The sequence below is a fragment of the Panicum virgatum genome, chromosome 9N, assembly GCF_016808335.1.
Source record: "Panicum virgatum strain AP13 chromosome 9N, P.virgatum_v5, whole genome shotgun sequence".
Lineage (NCBI taxonomy): Eukaryota > Viridiplantae > Streptophyta > Magnoliopsida > Poales > Poaceae > Panicum > Panicum virgatum.
In genome coordinates this window covers 22,873,275-22,895,839 of record NC_053153.1, presented here as the reverse complement: position 1 = coordinate 22,895,839, position 22,565 = coordinate 22,873,275, and the positions used below count along the sequence as shown (strand labels likewise).

Here is a 22,565-nt window from a genome sequence, read left to right as displayed (position 1 = left end):
AAACGAGAAAACACAACGACAATAAAAACAGCAGCAAAGCAACACAGAGATGACAAAGGACACGACCAACACCACCCGCCAGAACCCTACAACTGAACCTGCAAGCAGAGACACAACGCCAAGGGCACAAAAGTCTAAAACCTAGCAAAGGTGGCCAAGCATCCACCCTATCAACCAACCACGGCGGCAAAGCATCCGCCCGAAGCAAACTTCAACAAACGCGGTGACGGCGGCAAAGCATCTGCCACATCGAAACGGCGGCGAATCATCCATCAGCGAAGAGGAACCAATGACCAAATGCGACCCGGACAATGCAGATGAAATGAAGCGAAGGAAGGCGCAGGGGCATCCGCCACCGACAAGGCTTCCAAGACAATGCCTTCAAGAAGGAAACGATGCCAAAAGCACAAGAACGAGTCACAGAGCCCCCGCCCCTGCGTCGCTCTCGTTGGGCGACACGGGGGGGCGCTGCCCGCCACCCCACGCCAGCCCACCTCCGGTGGCCGCCGCCGGCAACCGTCCGGGCGGCGGCGGCGGCGGCCCGCGGCCGAGCCGAAGTCGGCTCCGCCCGCGCCGTCGTCTTCTCCTTTCTTCTCCCGCCCCGTTCCTCCTCCCTCCCCACGACCTCGCCATTCCTCGGCGCCACCGCCGACTGGGGCCGGACCCGGCCTCCTCCTCGCCGGATCCGGGTCCCCCATGGCCGGATCTGCCGTCGGGCGCGGGTGCTCCGTCGCTGCCGCCGGTTCGCGTGCGGGGCGCCGCCGCCGCCGGTTCGCGCGGTTCGGGTGCCGCCACCGCCGCCCTTGTGCCCCTGCCTGCTCTCTGTTGTTGGGGGTCCTTGGCCACGCCGCGTCCTCGGTGGCCATGGCCGTGTCGCCGCCATCGTCTCCGAGGGGCCGGGGGCGCCTGGCCATGCCTCCTTTGCCTCGGGGGGCCGGGGGCGCCCGGTTGCGCCGTCGCCACTGCGCCTGGCCGCGGTGCCGCTTTCCCTGGATGGGCCTCGCCTCGGCTGGCTAGGGCTCACCGCCCGCCTCTGTTCGCCTGCCCTTGTCGGGGTCGGTGACTGGTGGCCGGCCTCCGGTCCTCGCCGCTCTCGGTGGCTGGTGGTCGTGGCTGCTGTTGTCGGCCTCTTGGTGTGGCTCGGGTCCATGGTTGGGCCGCTGCTTGCTCTGTCCGCCATCGGATCTAGGTTGGAAAGGGATGATGGCAAAAGCCTTGGATCCGCTTGCGGTCCGATGATGACGACACCCTCGGGCGCCGTTTACCTTCTTGAAGGCGTCATCCTACCGCCCTTTTCCTCCCTCTCCAGCTTGCCTTCCGGGTGAGAGTCAGCAATTTACACCCCTAAAAACCACTATTTCTCCGATGTTAAATGACCAAGTGGTGCCCCCGCAAGCTTTTCAAAAAAAAGAAAAGAAAAGAAAAGATTATTCCATGACTCCTGCAACTTGGTCATGTTTCTACCGCGAGTAACGTTGGTGTGAGTTCTCTCGCAAGTGCGCTGGCTCACCGTTGCACGACCGTTTCTACAAGTCAGCCAATTTAAGGGCCTTTCACGGGTCCCATCTTGTTTGCTAGCACTGAAAAGAACATGCTTTCTAGGCTTTATATTGAGTCCACAGCTAGCAACAATGGCGAAGCCAGCCTAGAAAATGACCTAGGGCGGAGTTTTATGATAAAACTTTTACACGGCCAGAGCGAGACGCCGATGTTTGCTGCCCGGCTGCAGGCGCACGGGATCCGCTAGCGCGTCCGGCAGGTGCCGAGACGGGGCAGCAGGACGAACGGGCGCGGAGTGCCAATGCACAACGTTAGCGATGCGCCGGCGTGAGCGCTTGAGCAGGACTGCATGCGGGGGGGGGGGGGTGGATGGTGAACTGCCAAAATTAGTAGCGGCGTCTAGTGGTAAGAATACGCAACACTAGGCTGAACTCCTTAAGAGGCCGCAGCCCACTCGACCGGCAGCCCACTCGACCGGATGGTCCACGAGACCACGAAGTTCTCTCGCCCAATGCCCTAATGGCCCAATGTGAGTCTCGTGACTCTCGGCGGTAGAGAACCATCATCCTCGCGTTCGGGGGATGCCGGCACACCATCATGAGCCCCTGCCGGAGTTGAGAACGGGGGGTATTATCAGCACCCACGAACCGAAGGAAACATCTACTACTATAGGCCGCCGCCGCAGGAAGCCTAATGTTCGTTTGGTGGCAGTGTGTTCGCTAGATGTGCCTGCGCGCACGTATCAGGCTCAGCCTATGTAAATGCAAGAGAGTCGCAGGTAAAATACTGAGTGCATGCGAGGAGGAAGGCTATCGAGCAATTTGTATGAACTCTTACTTCTTTCTCAAATAACTTGTCCTCCAGAAGCTAATACTTTGTTCTCATCTGTTCTTCTTATCCTTTGTTCTTCTTATATTCCTCATATCTATCATTTTCTTCTTCTCCACTACCTCTGTTGTTAACAGATATGTTTTGGATCCCATCTAGAGGGACCTAGGGCGGCCGTCCCGGCTTGCCCTAGTGTGCTCCGCCCCTGGCAACAACAGTGATGTGCAACAGCTTGCATGCCGTCGTCACTGGTATGCCACATGTCGTCTTCTTAGACCGGTAGGATCGGAGTAAGGTCAAGGCAATAATAATGCCGTGACATTGCGGTTATGTGTTGCATTTGTGCTATCAATAATGCGCTGATGTCTCCTTATCGATACTAGGATCACGACCAATGAAGAATCTAGTAGACTGACTCCAAGTCAAGATTGCCGGGCCGCTACTGCAGTAGTCCTGTTCATGCTCAGTATATTTTGCTTCAGTATTATGCCGTCTCTATCATGACGACTAGGATCAACCACTATTGGAAAACGACGGCCATTGTCCCATATTGACTAGACTACTCGTTTGACTAAGTTCGTCCACGTCCACTTAGACAAAGTCTAAAATCGTTGCAAAAGAAATATAATTAGTTTACCTCGCGAGTTGGTGTCCATCCTTTGGAGGATGCAAACTTGCTTCTATGTGCTCCACTCGCATGCTCCGCTCGCATTGGTTTTTTCTTCTAAAAGTCACACACATTTCAACTTAAAGTCTTCTGAAAACGAAAAAGTAAGGATCTCCAGTAATACGCTCTCCCCCGGCCCACCCCCACATAATATGCATTGGTTTGTTCCTTACTTGGAACACAGCCATCAGGCTACTTGGAATATATATAATGTGACAGTGGCAGCGAGCCCAAGATTTGAAAGTCGAATTGAACCATCCTATTTATAAAAACTCGATGAATTCATTTTATCCTTATCAATACCTCCAAACCTGTTAATTGAACCATCCCAACATGCTCTTCCACGAAACACAACACTACAACAGCCAGCAATACAGAATAGTGTTACCAGTTACCACCCAGTACTAATGTGGCTGGATCCATCATTTATGCAGCATATTTTAGGGGATATACTGGTTGCGCTTATGGGCGCAGCTACAACATAAAACGATATGATAAAGATTTTGTTCCGAAGGGCGATTCTTGCATTAGAGGTCGTCACCTTAGAGATAGCCAATCACATGTGAAAGCATAACCTTAAGATTAGTTTAGATTATTTTCTCCTTGTTCCTTTCCCGACCAGTTAGCCAATGGGCGGCTATGTTTTGTAATAATCATTTGACTGTGTGCACTTTGTAGAGACCGGAACTCGTTTCCATTATCTAAAATAAACTAATGTGCCTGGAGACATTAGAACCGGGTAAAGGGTTCCGTAGGCTTTGATCCATCTCAAATTACCAGGACGAACTAGATAGCTCCTTTTCTACTAGTGTTAATACCTCCAAACCTATTAATTGAACCATCCCAACATGCTCTTCCACCAAATACAACAGACAACAGCGATACAAGATAGACATTGCACCACCAAACCTTTATACCTCCTCGAAGGTGTTGGGGATCACCACCGCGCACTCCGGAGGTTGCCCTAAACTGCAAGACCAAAGCCGAAGGTAACAAAGGTCGCCAGAGCCCGGAGGTCGCTCTTCCGGCCGAAGGTCAAGAGATGCGGCCGAAGGTCTTGGAATAAAGCCGAAGGTTCTCGAATCCCGAAGGTTGCCCCGAAGACCCGAAACTCTGGAGGTCTCCCGAAGGTCCTGCGCTGAACCGAAGGTTACTGGGGACCTTCGGGGTGGCGTCCCGAACACGAATCGGATAGAGTAGACAATTTGTACATTCCAACATGTAAAAAGACCTCCGGCCCGAAATATTCGTAGTATATTCTAGGCAGGTAGGGGTATCAAGGTCATTATGTAACAAAGGTTGGGGGTATTTTGGGGTATAAATACCCCCAACCAACCTGTACTAGACACGTGTTGATATAAGGGCGAAACTCTACTGTTTTGTTTGTGCCACCTTCGTGTATGCATTTTGCTTGGGTTGTAACGAAGCGAAGAACCCAACAGTGGCGTCCACCGTGTGTCCCAGCCTGAAAACCAACCCTCGATGGCACCAACAAAGAGAAAACCTACCGAACCTCCCGTGGATGACACCCAAAATGGTTTCCGAACCATCGAAGAAAACCCTTCCACGCAACCTCCACCAAATGACAACCACCCAACGGAATTCCCGAAGGCTCAGATCCTTCGGGGTCTAACCAAGATGAGTTCACCGCTCTGAACCTCCAGCTTCAGGCTTTGGAAAAGCAAAAAGAGAACCTCGCCAGGCAGTTGGCCGTTTAGCAGAACGCTCTGAACCGAGCAAACCAACTGGCCGAGGCCAAGCGCAAAGTAGCAGCCATGCAAGCAGAAATTGACAGAATGGAGAAAGAATGCACGAGCACGCAGACCAACCATGAGCAGCAACCTCCGCGAGGAGCCACTCACCAGTATGAGGTATACAACATCCAAACTAGCAATACCCTCCAAGGAAACTATGTCCCACCTTCGGCTGGCACCTTCGATCCCAACTCACCACTCTCTGCAGCCCTGCAGCACACACCATGGATGTTGGGCTACAAGCCAACTCAGCTTCCCAGATACAACGGATCGGAAGATCCAACCCAATTCATCATGGCCTACGAAGCAACCATAGCTTCGGCTGGTGGCGATGGCCCAATCATGGCAAAGTCCTTTATTATGGCCTGCGAAGGTCCAGTAGCCAACTGGTACTCCCACCAACCAGCGGGTTCCATCACAAGCTGGCCTCAGCTAAAGGCGAAGCTCAGACAAGACTTCCAAGACTTCGGGCGACTTGACTCGAATACCATAGAAAACTTCCAGTGCCTCCAAGGAGACAAAGAACCCCTCTATGATTACTTCCGGAGGTTCGTCCAGAAGAAAGCCCTGATCCCAAATTTCCCAGAAAAAGACGCAATTGCCAAGTGCATCGCTGGCTTATCGCCTGGACAGCTAGCCTCGCATCTGTCTAGGGAGCCACCCAGAACACTCAACGACCTATATGCTGATGCAGAAAAATATGCCAGGTCAGAAGGAGACCACAGACATTGGGTCGAGCAGCGAAGGATAATGAGGCAGGCGGAGAAAAACAACTGGAACTACCAAAACAAAAACCCACAGTTCGTGTTTCCTGTGGAACCTTCGCAAGAGACCAACCCTGACTAGGAATAGGACTCATTCATAACTTCCCCAAACAAATCCCCCGAAGGTCAGCACAACAATCAGGGTCGTAATCATTCAGGGCACAAGGGCCGAGGCTGCGGACGTGGTCGCGGAAAAGGTCGTGGACCTTCGAATGGTCCCAAAAGGTTTTTCTGCCACTTTCACGGTAGCGATTCGGATCATACAACCAATTTCTGCCCAGAGAAAAAAAGAACACTTGAAAGAATGGAAGAAGAGAAAAAAAAGCCAAACTGGTCAGGCACACTGCGTGGCCAGGACCTTCGGCACCGCCGTTCCCACCCACACCCAATCTATACAATCCAACCTACCCACCCACACCAGCATTCACCTACAACACATACTGTAACACCCATGTGTTAATCGTGATCGCTAATCTTGTGTTTAGCCGCTAATCATGGCTTAAGCGCGTCATTAGCGTTAACCGAGTCCGCGCGTTAAACATCTACTTAGCCGTTTTCGATCTCATTTTTCTCAATGATCCGAGCTCCAAATCAACTTTCGCCCAAAACGAAAGTTGTAGATCTTCTCTTCCTCTACAACTTTTATTTTGGCCAAATTTCAAGTTGCTACATGAAATTTGGAGTTTCAGTTAACCAAAATCGAGTCAAAATCCTTAACTTCGATCACTGTGCTCGTCTTCGTACGGGTCTAAGTGCAATTGTGATCCTGGAGTATAGTAGTTTAATCGGGATTTTACCCGACAGCCTGTCAGGTTACACCGTTTTAAGTGCACAATAACTTGATTAAGTATTAAGATGATGGTTAGTGCATTTAAGCCGGTTTAATTTGGACGGTGCTGCTACACATACCCAAACAACTGGCCGCCTCAGCCACAAGCTTATCCCAAGCCCCTACCCTTACCTCCACCTTCGAGCCAATAGCAGGCTCATGAAGAACTGCCACCACCTCCTCCAGGCCTACCCCCAAAGCAAGAGCCACAAGGCTCCCAAGCCTCGCAGACATCCGCGATGCCATCCTTCGGCATGATCATGCCCATATCTGGGGGCTCCACCCTCGAGTTCCAAAACAAGAGGCAGCGCAGGGACTACTTCAGACAAGTCCATAGTATCCTGGTTGATGGGCCGGTAAAAAAGACACCCTGGTCCCACATGCCGATAACCTTCTCAGAAGAGGACATGAGCCTCAATAGCTATCCCCATACCGATGCAATGGAAATCGAAGCCAACATTCAAGGTTGGACCATCGGAAAAATACTGGTCGATACAGGCAGCTCTGCCGACATAATCTTCTCAAGCACCTTCGATAGAATGAAAATTGATAGAAACCTCCTCCAGCCAGCTGAAATCCCCCTGATCGGGTTCGGAGGGAAAAGGATCGAGGCCCTTGGAAAAATCTCATTGCCAGTATCCTTCGGTGATACCTCTAATCCAAGAACAGAACACGTCACCTTCGACGTGGTCGAAATGAACTACCCCTATCTTGCCATCTTCGACCGGGGCCTCATAAATAAGTTTGAAGCAGTCATCCACCAACTGTACTTGTGCATGAAAATGCCAGCATCAAGAGGCATCATCACTGTGCGCGGCAACCAGCAACTCGCTAGAGACATAGAGCGCGGAGTGGCTCCAGGGCAGAGAAATGTTCACATCCTCGAAGCCGAAAATAACTCAACAGCTCAGAAGCTCAATAAAGAAAAAACAACCTTCGACGAGGGCTGTGAAGTCAAAAGAGTACCCCTTGACAAACACCTCCCGGATAAAGTTGTAACGATAAGTGCAACATTATCCGAAGAAGAAGAAAAAGAACTACTCGACTTCTTGAACAAGCACAAAGACGTGTTTGCATGGTCGGCCAGTGACCTTCGGGGAGTCAGCAGAGATATCGTGGAACACCACCTCGACATCAGACCTGGTGTCAAGCCAAAAAAACAAATGCCACGAAAGATGTCTGATGAAAAGATTGCCGCCGTCAAAGAGGAGGTACAACACTTACTGGATGCGAAGGTCATCCGCGAAGTCAAGTATCCAACTTGGCTCGCGAATACAGTACCCGTCAAAAAGAAGAATGACAAATGGAGAATGTGCATAGATTTCACCGACTTAAACAAAGCTTGCCCGAAGGATGATTTCCTCCTTCCGCGAATTGACAAAATCGTCGACGACGCTGCAAATAGCCAGCTGATGTCACTCTTGGACTGCTTCTCTGGATATCACCAGATTTGGATGAGAATGGAAGACAAAGAGAAAACAAGTTTTACAACTCTCTTCGGCACTTGCTGCTTCGTAAGAATGCCCGAAGGTCTCAAAAATGTCGGCCAGTCATTCTCAAGGATGACCTCCAAAGTCCTAGAATCACAACTAAAAAGAAATATCCTAACCTACGTAGACAATATTGTCGTCATCAGCGCAGAATGACAAGATCACATCTCAGATCTAGCAGAAACCTTCGCCAACCTCCGGAAGGCGAACCTAAGCCTCAACCCCGAAAAATGTGTTTTTGGAGTGCACAAGGGGAAGGTACTAGGATGCCTGGTCTCAACCAAGGGCATCGAATCCAACCCAGACAAAATCACAGCCCTCTTCAATATGGAAGAGCCAAAATCAATAAGAGACGTGCAAAAACTCACGGGCAGAATCGCCGCCCTGAATAGATTCATCCCACGTTCGGCAGACCGAAGCTTGCCATTCTTCAAAGTCCTACGAAGCTCACGGAAATTCAAGTGGGGCGAGCAACAAAGAGAAGCTTTTGACTTGCTCAAGAAATACCTTCAGAATATGACCAAGCTAACCTCTCCGGACCCAAAGGAAATACTCCTGCTCTACACTTCGGCCTCTCAGAAAGCCGTTAGTGCAGCACTAGTGGTCGAAAGAGAGACAGACGGCGCTCGCAAACAGTACCCTGTGTACTTTGCATCCGAAGCTCTGGCCGGCTCCAAGTTACACTACTTAGAGCTCAAAAAGATAGCCTACGCGGTAATCATGGCCTCTCGCAAGCTTCGCCACTACTTTGAGGCTCACAAAATTAAAGCCATCTCCGATCAGCCCCTACATGATCTGTTACACAATAGAGAAGCTTCACCAAGAATAGCAAAATGGGCTTCGGAACTATCAGAACTGGTAGTTGACTTTGAAAAGAGAACAACAATCAAATCCCAGGTCCTGGTCGATTTCATAGTAGACTGGACATCGTCCGAAGCTCAGGAAGAAGAGTTCACAGAAACTTGGACAGTTCACTGCGACAGAGCCTGGCAGAACAAAGGTGTCGGCATTGCAGCAATCCTTGAATCACCTTCGGGAGCAAAAATAAGATACGCCGCCCGTCTCAACTTCGACCAGTCGGCACCTTCGACAAACAATACAACTGAATATGAAGCTCTTCTGCTCGGACTTCGCAAAATGAAGGCACTCGGGCACCAGAACTATATCATCAAGATAGACTCAAAGGTCATTGCAGATCATATAGAAAAAGAATCCGAAGCCAGGAAACCCGAGCTCATCCAGTACTTGGAAGCAGTCAGGGCAATGGAAAAACATTTCAGGGGCTTCACAATCATCCACATCCCTCGTGCCCAGAATGACGAAGCCGACAGGCTCGCAAAGGCAGCGGCCAGAAAGCAGAAACTTGCACCAGACGTTTTCTTCGAAGAAATCACTACACCTTCAACCAGGCTGAGGAAGGAAAACAGAATCAATGCAATCTTCAGCGAAGATTGGAGGGCGCCAATAATGGCGTACCTTCGGGGACACTACAAGCCCGCTGATGAAGCAGAAGAAAAAAGGCTCTCTCAAAGAGCAAGAGGCTACGTGATTTCACAGGGCGAACTATACAAGTCAGGGGTAGTAACCCCTTGGCTAAGATGTATCCCGGTCAATCAAGGCATCGAACTCTTGAAAGAGATCCACGCTGGCATCTGCGGATCCCACATTGGCATCAGACCCCTCGCAGCCAAGGCATTCAGGCATGGTTTCTTCTAGCCATCTGCGGTGAAAGACGTAGAGAAAATTGTCAAAACTTGCGAAGCTTGTCAAAAGCTGGGCCCTGTGGCAGAACCGCCTAAATTATCCCGGCTCAAGTGCGCAGGTCATCACCATAAAGGCAACATTAGCTCAAACGCACTTCAAACGGAACAATTCTGGGTCTGTCGGGTAACGTCCTGTAACGACCCGGCCCGGGATAACGGCTAAGATCTACTCTGCAAGTTGAGTAAACCACACCTACTAATTAATCCTCTTGCGCTTTCGTCCTCGCTTCGCGCAAAAAAATCGATCCGGAATTAACTAGCTTCCCGCGACCGGCTATTTAAGCTGGTCTGTTCCGTTCTCAACTTTCAGTATGGGATCATCGTTCCGAGCTACAGTGTTCCGCGACGAACAGTACCCCGGCGCTACAGTACCAGACATGCTACAGTACCCGAGATTGGGCCCGGCCCAATCCAGCTACAGTACCCGAGCTACAGTACCCCCGTCTGCTACAGTACCTCGTCCCAGCACTATTCATTTTTGGCCCACTGGCCCAATGGGCTGATCTGTTACACGTCCCGATACAACCACTGGTTCTCGGATCGAACAAGCATACCCCGCACGAAGGCGAGTCTAGAGATATTACAACCACAATTTTACAACACAGGCAAAGTAATGATTACAAACCAGTTCAAAACATTATTACAAAGCCAACTTAAATAAAAACAGCTATACAAGCCATAAGTGCAAGTTCAGAGTTGAAACAGCGGAAGATAAAACACGACGGCTACAACACGTCGCAAAAAGGATACCAGGCTAGCCCAAGCATGGTATCACTCGTCATAGTCATTGCCGGTCGAAGACGTATCCCACTCTACGGACCAGCCAGGAGGCAACGAGCAAGAATAAGTCAAGCTAGCGATCTGATCGTCAAAACTCATACCTGAAAAAGAGTGGCAACAGCAAGGCTGAGTATTCTAATACTCAGCAAGACTTAACCGACAACGGATATAAGTAACCCACCTTAGCTAGACTATGCAAGGCTTTGTGAGGCTCTGGTTTTCCTTTGCTGAAAAGCAATAAAGAGTATGTCCTTACTTTCAAGTTTTAGCTTCAAGATTCTAGTTGATTAACCATTCTATGTAAGCAACTACTATCCAATCATGGTGGAATTTATAAGCAAACATCAAGATTGATCAGAGTATTGTTGCTCTTATTACTCTGTGTGGCAGATCAATCAAGCAGTCTCATTTCATCGTGAGAGGCGAACGATTCTGAATCGAAATTCAACCTTGCAAGGATAACCTAGCACACACGTCTGGAACACCGTCGGGTCATTCCCAAACAACCGTTGACCTTTCTTTCCGGCTTGTGGATAGGGTCACTCTCCCCGACTACAGGGCTCCAAGGCCGAACCTTGTCCCTCGAAGTCGTAGTGTTGCGCAACATAAATTAAAACCTATCCCTACTGAGAGAGTGAAAGGTATATCCACTCCCCGGTCCAATCGGCTACTAGGCTTGCCGCGTACCATATTTACGGCATGTGGCTAGTACTTTCAAAAACTTAACTGGCACTACCACACACCGCGACCTTAGTAAGTTCATCAACACAGACGGGGTATCACATAAGGTCATGATATCGAACACAACCCCGTCCGTCGTCCTTATATTGATAACAGAAAGTAAACAATCAATTCCTATAAAGCTCGCGAGTGACAGGCAATCACTCGACTTTTACCGGTCCTATAAGCTTAGCAAGTAGTCGAACTCAGGTCTAGTGTTCAGTACATAGGTTTCTAGGATCATGCATCTAGGGTTTCAATTCAAATCCTATGAACTGTAAATGCACAAGTAAGTAATACAGTAGTGATAATAATTTGAAGTATAGGTTATGTCCGGGGCTTGCCTTCTCGGTAGTTGCTAACTATTTCAGCTCTAGGCTCTTCCGAACTTTGGTCCGGGGCTTCAGTTAGTGCAGCAGTGTTTACTTGAGCTTCGAGATCACCTCCGTCAGACTCCGGGATCAGCTCGTACGTCCCGTCTGATAAGGCAGTCGTGTCTATATGTAATGCAAGAACAACATCATAAATACACACATGGGCAATCATTTATAGAGTAGTTAAATACCAAATTTAACTACACAAGGCATCATGATCAACAGCACAAAAGAAGTTGGTTAACTTTCTAAACAAGTGGGGGTGATTTCCTAAACAATTAAGTCATGGTTTGTAAATAAATCAACAACTCAGAGTACAAATAGTAATAAAAGCTACCAAAATTACACTAAACAGAACATGAACAAAGTAATCTACCCTGTAAAAATCATGACAATACATGTAACCATTTAATCACAATAAATCATTTATGCAGGCAACACCTAGTACAAGCTTGCATTATACAGATCAAAATAGAGCCAAACAGAAGCTCAAAATTTAACAGGAGATCTACACAGGGATTATTTATCTACTGTGAATTTTTCATGATTTTATCTATATAGAAATAATTCTGAGAAAATAAACAAAACAGACATCAGTTTAGCAAGATTCAAATTTAGCTCCTGTTCTAGTCATGAACTAAGGCTCAAACTTCCTGGACAAGCTAAGATACTCCAGAAGAACATGCAGAAATAAATTCATGAATTACTAAGAATAGAAACTATTTATCATAATTAAAGTCTACTAAACAAGGATTAAATCAAATAAAAAGCTATAACAAAGAACTGATCATGAAATTTTTATATAAAAACTAGTGTAACATGATTCAACTACCACAAAAATTTCAGAGCAATACAAGCTTTCAAGCATCAGATAAGAAAAAGATTAAAGAACAAATATTTATATAACTAGTAACACAAATCAAAATCTACAGCAAAAACTTGCAACTAAAGCCTAACATATTATGGTTCTACTGCATAGAGATCTTCAAGAGGATTCCAAAACATCAAGATTTGCTATTTTACGAATTTTCTACGAATTGATATTGAATTTCAAATATCACAGCAAACTAATACAAACAAGCCCCTATAGCACTATTCCCCTGAGTCACTGACAACGCAGATAGCCCCCTGGGGTTTTTCAAATTCAAACTCGGGGTCCCTGGCCGTGGGGAAAGAACAGAGGGAGGATGGCCGGCCCAATCCGGCGACGGTGAGCGCCGGCGGCGAGGGTGGAGGGTCGTGGGAGGTTAAGAAGGCCAAGGCGCACCTCTGGGTGGCTTTGGAGCTCGAGAGGAGGGCCGGAGATAGCGGGTCGACGGCGAGCGGCGGCTTGTGGGCTCGGAGCACGGCGGCGAAGTAGCTCCGGTAGGTTTGGGCGAGGGGAAAAAGGCCTGGGAGCTGCGCTAGAATGAGGCGGCGCTAGCTAGGGGGTCAGAGCGGGCGGAGGAGCGGCGGTGAGACGGCTCCGCGGCGGGGGTGAGCTCGCCGGCGTTCCAGCGGGGCAGCGGCGGCGTTCTGCTGCGTGGGAGCGATGAGAGAGCGAAGGGACGCACAAAATCGAGTTCTGGGACTCTTGTAGTGCGCGGGCGCTCGCTAGAAGAGAGCAGCGGGCTCTGAAGGGGGCGCTCCACGGCGGCGTCGCGGTGGCGGCCGTCGGGGTGGCTCTGGAAGCGGCGGGGGTGCGTGGCACGGCCGAGGAGCTCCAGCGCGAGGCAACAGGAGGGGGAGGAGGTCGTCCGCGACGCGTGGGTGGCAGCGCACGGCGAAGTAATGGCCGGGAAAGCCGGGAAGGCGCCGGCGGGCGGCGCTGTCGGTGGACGGCGGCGAGAAGCAGAGCAGGGAGGGGGAAGAAGGGGATAAGGGCGATTTTGAAATTTCCAAAAGTTCCAGGGACTAAACTGTAAACCAGCGATAACTTTTAAACCAAAGCTCAAAAGGAAAAGTGCCCAACATGAAAGTTGTTCAATTTTTCAAGATCTACAACTTTGATGTTGTGCAAAAATTTATTTGACCAAAGATACAAGAGCTAAAAATAAAAACATAGAAAGGAATTTGAATCCTAGGAAATTTGTCTTTTTCAAAGCAATTTCACATCAAATGTAGACTTACAAGCAAAAATGGCTACCATGCATTAAATGCACTGAAATTTTACAAAAACACCCTCCACAAAAGCTATATTCATAAATAACTATATAAAGGACCTTGCATAAAATCATAATTACACGTATAACCTTTCATAATTACAAAAAGATCCTTTTTTAAGCATTTCAAGCACATGATGCATAGCAATCTTACACAATTACTGTGCAGACACCTATTTAATTACTGTGCAGACACTCGGGGTGTTACAGGCCCAAAATCAAACAGACCTTCGGAGCCCCTACAATTGATAGCCCCTCCAGCAGTGGGGAATGGACCTTGTAGGCCCTCTGCCTACAACCCAAGGAAACTACAAATACGCAGTGGTGGCTGTTCGATACTTCACCAAATGAGTCGAAACTAAGCCCCTGGTAAACATCACCTCCGAAGCGATTCGGAAATTCTTCTGGCAGAACATCATATGCAGGTTCGGGGTCCCAAAGGAGCTCACAGTAGATAACGACAAACAATTCGACTCTCTGCTGTTCAAAGAGTTTTGCCGAAGCATAGGAACTAAACTTATATTTGCTTCAGTCTACCGTCCCCAATCTAACGGGGCCGTGGAGCGCGCCAATGGCGTCATATTCACAAGCATAAAAAATGCCTTTTTGACCAGAAGAAAGGCAAATGGGTGGATCAACTCCCGAAGGTTGTGTGGTCACACAATACATCTGAGACAAGAACCACCAAATTCACTCCATTCAGGCTCCTGTACGGCGCCGAAGCTATGAGCCCAGAAGAGCTCAAAAACAAAAGGCTAAGGGCAATCTCTGCACCCGAAGGCAATGAACCTCCGAATGACTCAGACCTGATAGAGCTCGACATCTTACATGAAGCCTCTAATCTGAATAAATACCAGAAAGAAACGACCAAATGGAGGGACAAGAAGGTGATCAAAAAGAACATCTCCGTGGGAGACTGGGTCCTCAAGCGCATGCCAAACGCAGAAAATGCAGGAAAATGGAGCCAAAATGGGACGACCCATACCTTGTCATCTCCAACAAAAGGCCTAGGTCATACCACCTAGCCGACTCCGAAGGCAACGAGCTGTCACATTCATGGAATGCTGACAGTCTCAAAAAGTATTACATCTAGCAAAATGTAAAAGGAGTCGGACTGCGAATCTATAAGCAGTCCCGGACTCGTTAGGAACTTTTTTTCATTTCTTTTCTTTAGAATCTTTGGGCCGTACTCTTTTCCTCACAAAGGGGACTCCATTCAGGAGGTGAGGTTTTTAATGAGACCCTTTGTAAATATCATCACTATGAATGAAAATGTTCTCCCCTATTTCCAAAACTCCCGACATTCGAAGCAGCATTAAAGCTGCAAACTTCGACCGTCGCTCGATGAAAATTATAAAAACTAAGTCAGCTAGGCTCGCTTCCCTCTCGAGCCCAGCATACTTATCCAAGGTTTTTAATGTTATGAAGCTTTAATCCAACTAAAATAATGTTATTATTCTTGTATAATGTTTGAATGATGAGATGTGTCAGATATTCATATCGTTGTCATGAAATGATCAACGACTATTTTGCTTCTGCATTTCCTTGTCTGATTGCATTGTCATTTAGGAGATATACTTGGAGCAACAGAATTACAAGGCCCAACAAGTTTCTACTATAACGATCTTAAGACTGCAACCAATAATTTCAACGAGACAAGCAAACTCGGAGAAGGAGGTTTTGGAGATGTCTTTAAGTTATGGTGATAGCATTGAATCTTCTAGCGATATAAATCAACAAAAAACATGAAACTTTACAGAACAAACTTTTTTGAAGCGGCCACAACTAGTAAGCTTAGGACTAAGAAAACATCTATTATCTTATTATTTGGCCAACAAACGGAGCCTCCACGTTCACTCTCAAGATCTAGAAATTCCCACGTTAATCGGAGAAAATAGAAAAATAAAAATTTACCCACTACTGCCATTATGATAAAAATTAGCCTAAAATACCCTTGTGCCTAATTAAAAAGCACCCACCAATGCCATTATAAAAAATTAAATATAAAATATCATTTAGCTATGTATCAGTTACAAATATATACTATTAATAAAAACTAAAGCTAACAACAATCAATTAAAATAAAATAAAAATTAGAATAATTATATGCATAATATTATAAAAGCTCAACAAATCAAATTGTTATTATAGGTAGATCATATTTGAATTGTTTTAACCAACAATAAGACATAATTTACGATAATTAACAGGATGATAGGATGGTGTATGGTAAAATCTTTAAGTAAGGATACAACGACATGCAAATTTTTAAATTTTCAATATTAGCCGTGCAAATACACGGGCTATACGCCTAGTTCTCTCTTATAAGCAACACCTTTTGTTTTAAAAGAGGGTATGGCTTTTCTGACAGGGTTTGCTGAAAAATGGGAAAACAGTTGCAGTAAAAAGGTTGATAGTAATGGACACTAGCAGGGCCAAAGTGGATTTCGAAAGTGAGGTGAAGTTAATTAGCAATGTTCATCACCGGAATCTTGTCCGGCTTCTTGGTTGCTCTCGGAAGGCCTCTGAGTTCCTACTTGTTTATGAATACATGGCAAATGGTAGCCTAGACAAGTTCCTCTTTGGTATGTTACTCTAGTATATGATTCTTACATATTTAATATTTTATCTTGTAAAGTTTTCAAACAACTTCGTAGACAGGTTGTGAATCATTTTGTTGATGCATATGGTACTGCCCATTTGATTCTGCTAGATGGTTTTCATTAATTTTAGTTGAATATTGTTTCCACCCCTTTCACAGGAGTAAAGAAACTCCAATTCTGTATACATTTTGAGAGGGAAATTTCTTTGTTGATATTTCTTTGTTGACATTCCAAGTGAAGTTCAGTGGCTAACATTATAGTACCAACATGCACTCTGCAATGGCCTTGTTTTGGCATTACAGGCGAGAGACATGGAACCCTCAATTGGAAGCAGCGATTTAACATTATTGTTGGCATGGCACGTGGTCTTGCATATCTTCATCAAGAGTTTCATGTTTGTATAATACACCGGGACATTAAATCTAGCAATGTTCTTCTTGATGATGACTTTCAGCCCAAAATTGCTGATTTTGGTTTGGCAAGGCTCCTACCTGATGACCATAGTCATTTGAGCACAAAATTTGCAGGAACATTGTAAGTACAAACATGCTAGCTAATATTTCATTGGGTAACAAGTACACGACTTATTTTTATAATTTATTTTTCTATGTGCAGGGGTTACACTGCTCCGGAGTATGCGATTCATGGTCAATTATCAGAGAAGGTTAACACTTACAGCTTTGGTGTTGTCGTTTTGGAAATATTGAGTGGTCGCAAGAGTAATGATACAAAGCTCGATCCTGAAACGCAGTACCTACTTGAATGGGTATCTAGCTTTCTTTTGAAACTTCACTTCTCTTGGCAGATGCATTATCCATATTACAATCATGTCTGCATATTTTTCATCTACAACTTTATTTGTACTTATGTAATCTGTGCTTTATTGTCTCATTTTTCATTTTTTACTAAGCTATGTGAGGTAGAAACACATTTGGTGGATTTTTGCTATATGCATCATTCAGAAGATTTTTACAGACACTGGCACTGACAAAATACCAGCACAGAAAACATAACCTAAATTTATGTTTTCTATTAGTCTTTGTCAAGATCTAGCTTGGATACTTTGACCTGTTATTTTTTCCTTTGACAAAAAAGTGCTTAGAAGTACTGCTCGTGTTTCATATGATCGTATTGTATCACCACTAATGGTTGTCTAGATGCCTTTTTTTATCACCCCCCATGGACTATGGTTGCACAGGCCTGGAAGCTATATGAAAGTGACAACTTACTCGCAATGGTGGACGAATCACTAAATCCAGAAGAATATAAGCCGGATGAAGTAAAAAGAATCATGGAGATAGCCCTTCTCTGCACTCAATCAGCCGTTGCTGCAAGGCCAATGATGTCAGAAGTGGTTGTGTTATTGTTGAGAAGAAATGATCCGGAGCTGCAGCCCACAAGGCCCACTTTTATTGACGCAACAAGTAGAGTGAGAGGTGAAACATCCACGTCCAGTTCGTCTTCTGCCTCCAAGGCTACTGTATCAATTTCACAGGTTTCAGGCAGGTAAAAAGGAGTTCTATATGACTTTCCTTATTTTTATGTAACAAGAATTTTTGTATCGGTGCATATATGGTACAGAACAACAGATATACCAAGATGTGATCATTACTTGTCGATATATATACAAGAGAAGTGTAAAATCATTTTAAACATCCATTTTCTTGTTGTAATATGTAACTATATGCATAATATATTAGTATATTGCACGTATGTTGCAATTATGGTCTTTCTTGACATGAGTTGTATGTCTGTCTGATATGATTCAGTGAGTCCCATATTGTACGCGAATTAGCATGCATTTTAGTATGAATTAACACAAATTTAAATAGGCATTTAGATAAGGTATCCCAGCTCAGCCCTATTGCGAAAATGAATCCTTTCATACCATGAAACGGTCCGATTTATTTCTTCGTTTAGCTGCTCAAGTAGTTTAAAGAAAATAGCATGAACTACATGACACTATAAGATTTTTTTTACTGGAACACTTCAAGAACTAGAGGCTATCCACCTGGCACAGAGCGGGGGCTCGGTTGGTCAGCTGAGCTGGGGCTCAGGCTGCCCGCCTCGGTTCGAGCGCTGGCTCGCCCCGGCGCCTCACCTCTCCTTCTTAAACGCCGGACAGTGCTCCTGGCAATCTTATTTTTCCTTTGTTCACGCTTCAAGGGCACCCGTCGGTGTGGTTCATGAAAGCTCGATCGATTTTCGGTCCTGATCCTCACAGCATTTTTCTGTGTGTAATCTGCAAGAACTGAAAAAGGCCCAGGAAGACCAATCACTAATGTGTTCCCGACCGGCGGCCTGCGGGCGCAAAAATCTTTTGTTTTTTATGCTTTCGCCTACTGAACTATTCGAGTTCAGCATGATTTGCCTGAGCTCTGAAACCCAAAATGAGGTGCCGTTACGAAGCATCATCGATGACGCCGTGCCTGCCGAGTCTCTGCAGAGCAGTTCAGTTCGAGATACTCGAATAGTCGCGGTCAGCCTTGCAGTGCGGGTCTGTTTCAGAAGTTACCAAAAAATTTCATCTAAAAATTTTTGCCACCCTCTTTAGACATATACATGGAGCATTAAATATAGTTAAAAAGTAAAACTAATTGCACAATTTGGATGCACACGACGAGACGAATCTTTTGAGTCTAATTAGTACATGATTAGCCATAAATACTACAGTAACATACATGAGCTAATGATGCGGTTAAAGACCTCAAAAGATTTGTCTTGCGGTTTTCAAGTAAATTCTAAAATTAATTTTTTAATTAATATATAAAAATCTCTCTCAACATCTGATCAAATCTTCGACGTGATACCTAAAAATTTTGAGAACTTGAGCTCGTAGCAGCCCGCAGGCGCTTCGTCCTGGAGGCGGGGAATGATCGAGCTGCCGCCTAGGCCTAGCGCCGGCCACACGGCCCACACCCTGCTTTTCGGCCTCGACTCCCACGACGACCTTCTGCTTATCCACGGGGTTTTGTAATTTTTGCTGGCAGGCTACCCTCTCCCGCTCGCGAGTTGGTGCCGCGTCGCTATCGTACCGGCGTCTCGTATCGTGCGTGGCGTGAGCGAAGATGGCCTCGGTTCGGTGAGCTAGCCAGATTTCACATGCCGCCTCCCCCTGGCGTCAACGAGCCAGATTTCGCCCCATTTCGCCACTCCCGGGTACAGTACCGTGCTTGCTGCGTTTTCCCATCCGCACCGACACCGAGTTTGCCATGTTTCACGGCGTTCCTACTACTACTACGTACAGTACTACATAAGCCAAGTCGTGGAGCAGAGTTTTGCGTGGCAGTGTGGAGCAGACCGCAAGCGTGTGAAGAGACTTTCCTCGGCACAGCGGCGCAACCGTGCGGTCCCGCGTCCGCACGAGAGAGGGCACCGGAGCCGCGGTCGCCTTCCGAGCTAGCCAAGGCGGTTCGCTCTGTTGACCCAGGGGGCTTTTGTTTGTACGCTCCCGGTCCCAGCAGGGGTGGTGATTCCGACCAAAAGCATCCCGAGTTTTTTCTTTGGGTTTGTTATACGTGAGTCCGGCCAATAATCGGCCGAGATTGCTGCCCCAGTTGCCAGTTGCATTGTCATCTAATATCGCCATCCTGTGTCAAGTTGCATTCCTGATTTAATTCCAGAACGACTTTAGGATGATATATTACCATGGCCGGCCAATAAATGAGTCTATTTGTAGTGTTAATGTTGACTCCCGGCGCGCGCCACACGTCACCACGAGTATCTATTAACAGCGAGGTCGACCCTTCTCCCTTATAGCCGCCGCGAGAGCCAGTTTGTCAACCGGAAGGCCACGACGCGACCACATCACCAGGCACCAGCCACGCCGCTGGAGCGAAGGACGACGACTTGCGGCCTTGACGAGCGTTGGGCGTCGGCTCACCGAGTGTGGGTGTGGGCAATCATGTCATGATCTGAAGCGGATACTAGCACGCAAACACGGTTCACTGTCCAAAAATAAGGGAGAAAAAAAGAGAGAGCACTGCGCGATGCACACGCCAACACGCGCTAGCATGACCTAATAAAGACTGAAAAACTGTGCGCTGTGGGTTTGGACTTTTTGGCTTGGGAAATGGGTTGAAACTGGGAAGAGTATATATATGGTCGGTCGCTTCTCGCTTTCATAGTCGTTGGATCCGTCTACTATAAAACCAGCCCATCGATTGCTCCATTATTTGCCGCGCCAAGCATGTGCCGCGCGCGCTTGCTTTTTCTCAACTGCTGCACTGTTTTTTCTTTCCATTTTTTTTTTGACTCGTTACACCGCATTTCCTAAGATTCAGAACCTTAGGGCCAAGGAACATGCTGCTGAAGCAGTTTCTGTTCATGGCAACAAAGATAAATGCCGTGCAATCGAGGTCACGCCGTACTCCCCGTATCAACACAGTACTAGGCGGCAGGACTGAAGTCACACACGACATTGCCCCGCTTTGTTGGTAATCACAGCCATCTTATTAAGACTCTCTTGTTTTCTTCACTAGGGGAAGGGGGGATAAACTTTACAAGTCGACCAATAACAAGCTAGGATCTATTTGGATCCAGGTGACTAAATTTTAATCCCTATTATAAAGGATATTTTGACATCAATTAGGAGTATTAAATATAGACCAATTACAAAACTAATTGCATAAATAAAGACTAATTCACGAGATGAAATCATTAAATCTAATTAGTCCATGATTTAACCATGTTGTACTTCAGTAAACATAACATAATAATGAATTGATTAGACTTAATGGATTCGTCGCTAGAACTAGTCTCCATTTATACATTTGGTTAGGGGTGCAAATTGGTGATCTTTACGTGCACCTCTAACCCTCTTTAGTTTAAAATTTTATACTATTTTTTTCAAAAGAGATCTAATTTTGGAAAAGTAATATAAAACTTTTAACTAAAAAGGGATGGAGGTGCACCTAAGGATCACTAATTAACATACATTTTGTTTTGTAATTAATTTATATTTAATACTTCTAATTGGTCTCTAAGGCCAGTTCTAGTGCAAGTTTCATAGAGATTTCATGCACATTAAATGATGTGCCACATAGGTAAAAATGATGACATGGCAAGAAATTTATGAAGAGAGAGAAGAAATGGGTTTCATCTAGAAGAAACTTGGGTTACACTGTTTCCAAGACTATGAAACTTGATGAAACTAGCATTGGGGGCTAGAGAATTTCATCTCATCTGATTTCAACCGATCATGTTCATAGTAATTGAATGCAATGACTCGCCTATGAAATCGTGAAATGAAACTATGCATTGGGAGGTCCTATTTCATCCATAGTTTCAAAAGCCTTTTGATGACTCTTGGTAATCGTGTATTGAAACTTTGCACTGGAATTAGCCTAAGGGAACTGAAATTTAATCACCCGATCTAAACTGGCCCTTAAATGATAGTAAATGATTACGCAATGTCTAGCATATAAAAGTCGATTTCTACTGGGATGTGTTTAGTTCCGCGAAAAGTTCCCAAAAATTTTTACTGACGCACATCACATCGAATTTTACGATACATGCATGGAGTATTAAATATAGTTAAAAAATATAACTAATTGCATAGTTTGGTTGTAAATGACGAGACGAATTTTTTGAGACTAACTACTCCATGGTTGGACAATAGTTGCCAAATAAAACCGAAACGTGATACAGTAACTTTTTCGCGAACTTTTTTCAGAAGTCCCTATCACATCAAAAGGAATCTTACTATTTTATATTATTAAATAAAATCTATTTATAAATGTTTTTTGACAGCTGAGTACTTTTTCACGAGACGAATCTAATGAGCCTAATTAATTCATAATTTGCTATAGTGATGCTACAGTAACCATTCGCTAATCATAGATTAAGATACATCATTAGATTCGTCTCGAAGTTTAGCCCCAGGGTTCTGCAGTTAGTTTTATAATTAATCTTTATTTAATACTTCTAAATAATCTTTATTTAATACTTCTAAATACTAAAAAAGTCCTGGGACTTTTTTTAGTCATTGTTCCAAAACACCCTCTAAACACACCCCGTAAAGACAATGGGTGTGGAGGTCAAATTTGCAGCGGGATCTGGAGAGTATCTGCCCGCAAGCGACAAGAGGAGGAATTCCACGGAGACTTGCAGCTGGAACGTAGGATATGCATGTCCCCATCATCTGGTCCTCCGTTATTTAAGGGGTGTTTTGGAACAGAGACTTAAAAAAAGTTTCAGAGACTTTTTAGTATTTAGAAGTATTAAATAAAAGTTAATTATAAAACTAACTGCAGAATCTTGGGGCTAAACTGCGAGACGAATCTAATGATGTATCTTAATCTATGATTAGCGAATGGTTACTGTAGCACCACTGTAGAAAATTATGAATTAA

General features: G+C 45.8%; 1 protein-coding gene across 1 annotated transcript; it reads left to right on the top strand.

Annotated features, from left to right (window-relative positions):
- The first annotated feature begins 15,704 nt into the window (after nt 1-15,704).
- LOC120687315 (cysteine-rich receptor-like protein kinase 2) lies at nt 15,705-17,868 on the top strand. The gene is made up of 4 exons (XM_039969294.1): nt 15,705-16,195; nt 16,516-16,747; nt 16,829-16,979; nt 17,412-17,868. Exons 1-4 carry the CDS (start codon nt 16,030-16,032, stop codon nt 17,721-17,723), a joined length of 861 nt encoding a protein of 286 aa, XP_039825228.1. The 5' UTR covers nt 15,705-16,029; the 3' UTR covers nt 17,724-17,868.
- The last annotated feature ends 4,697 nt before the right edge of the window (nt 17,869-22,565 follow it).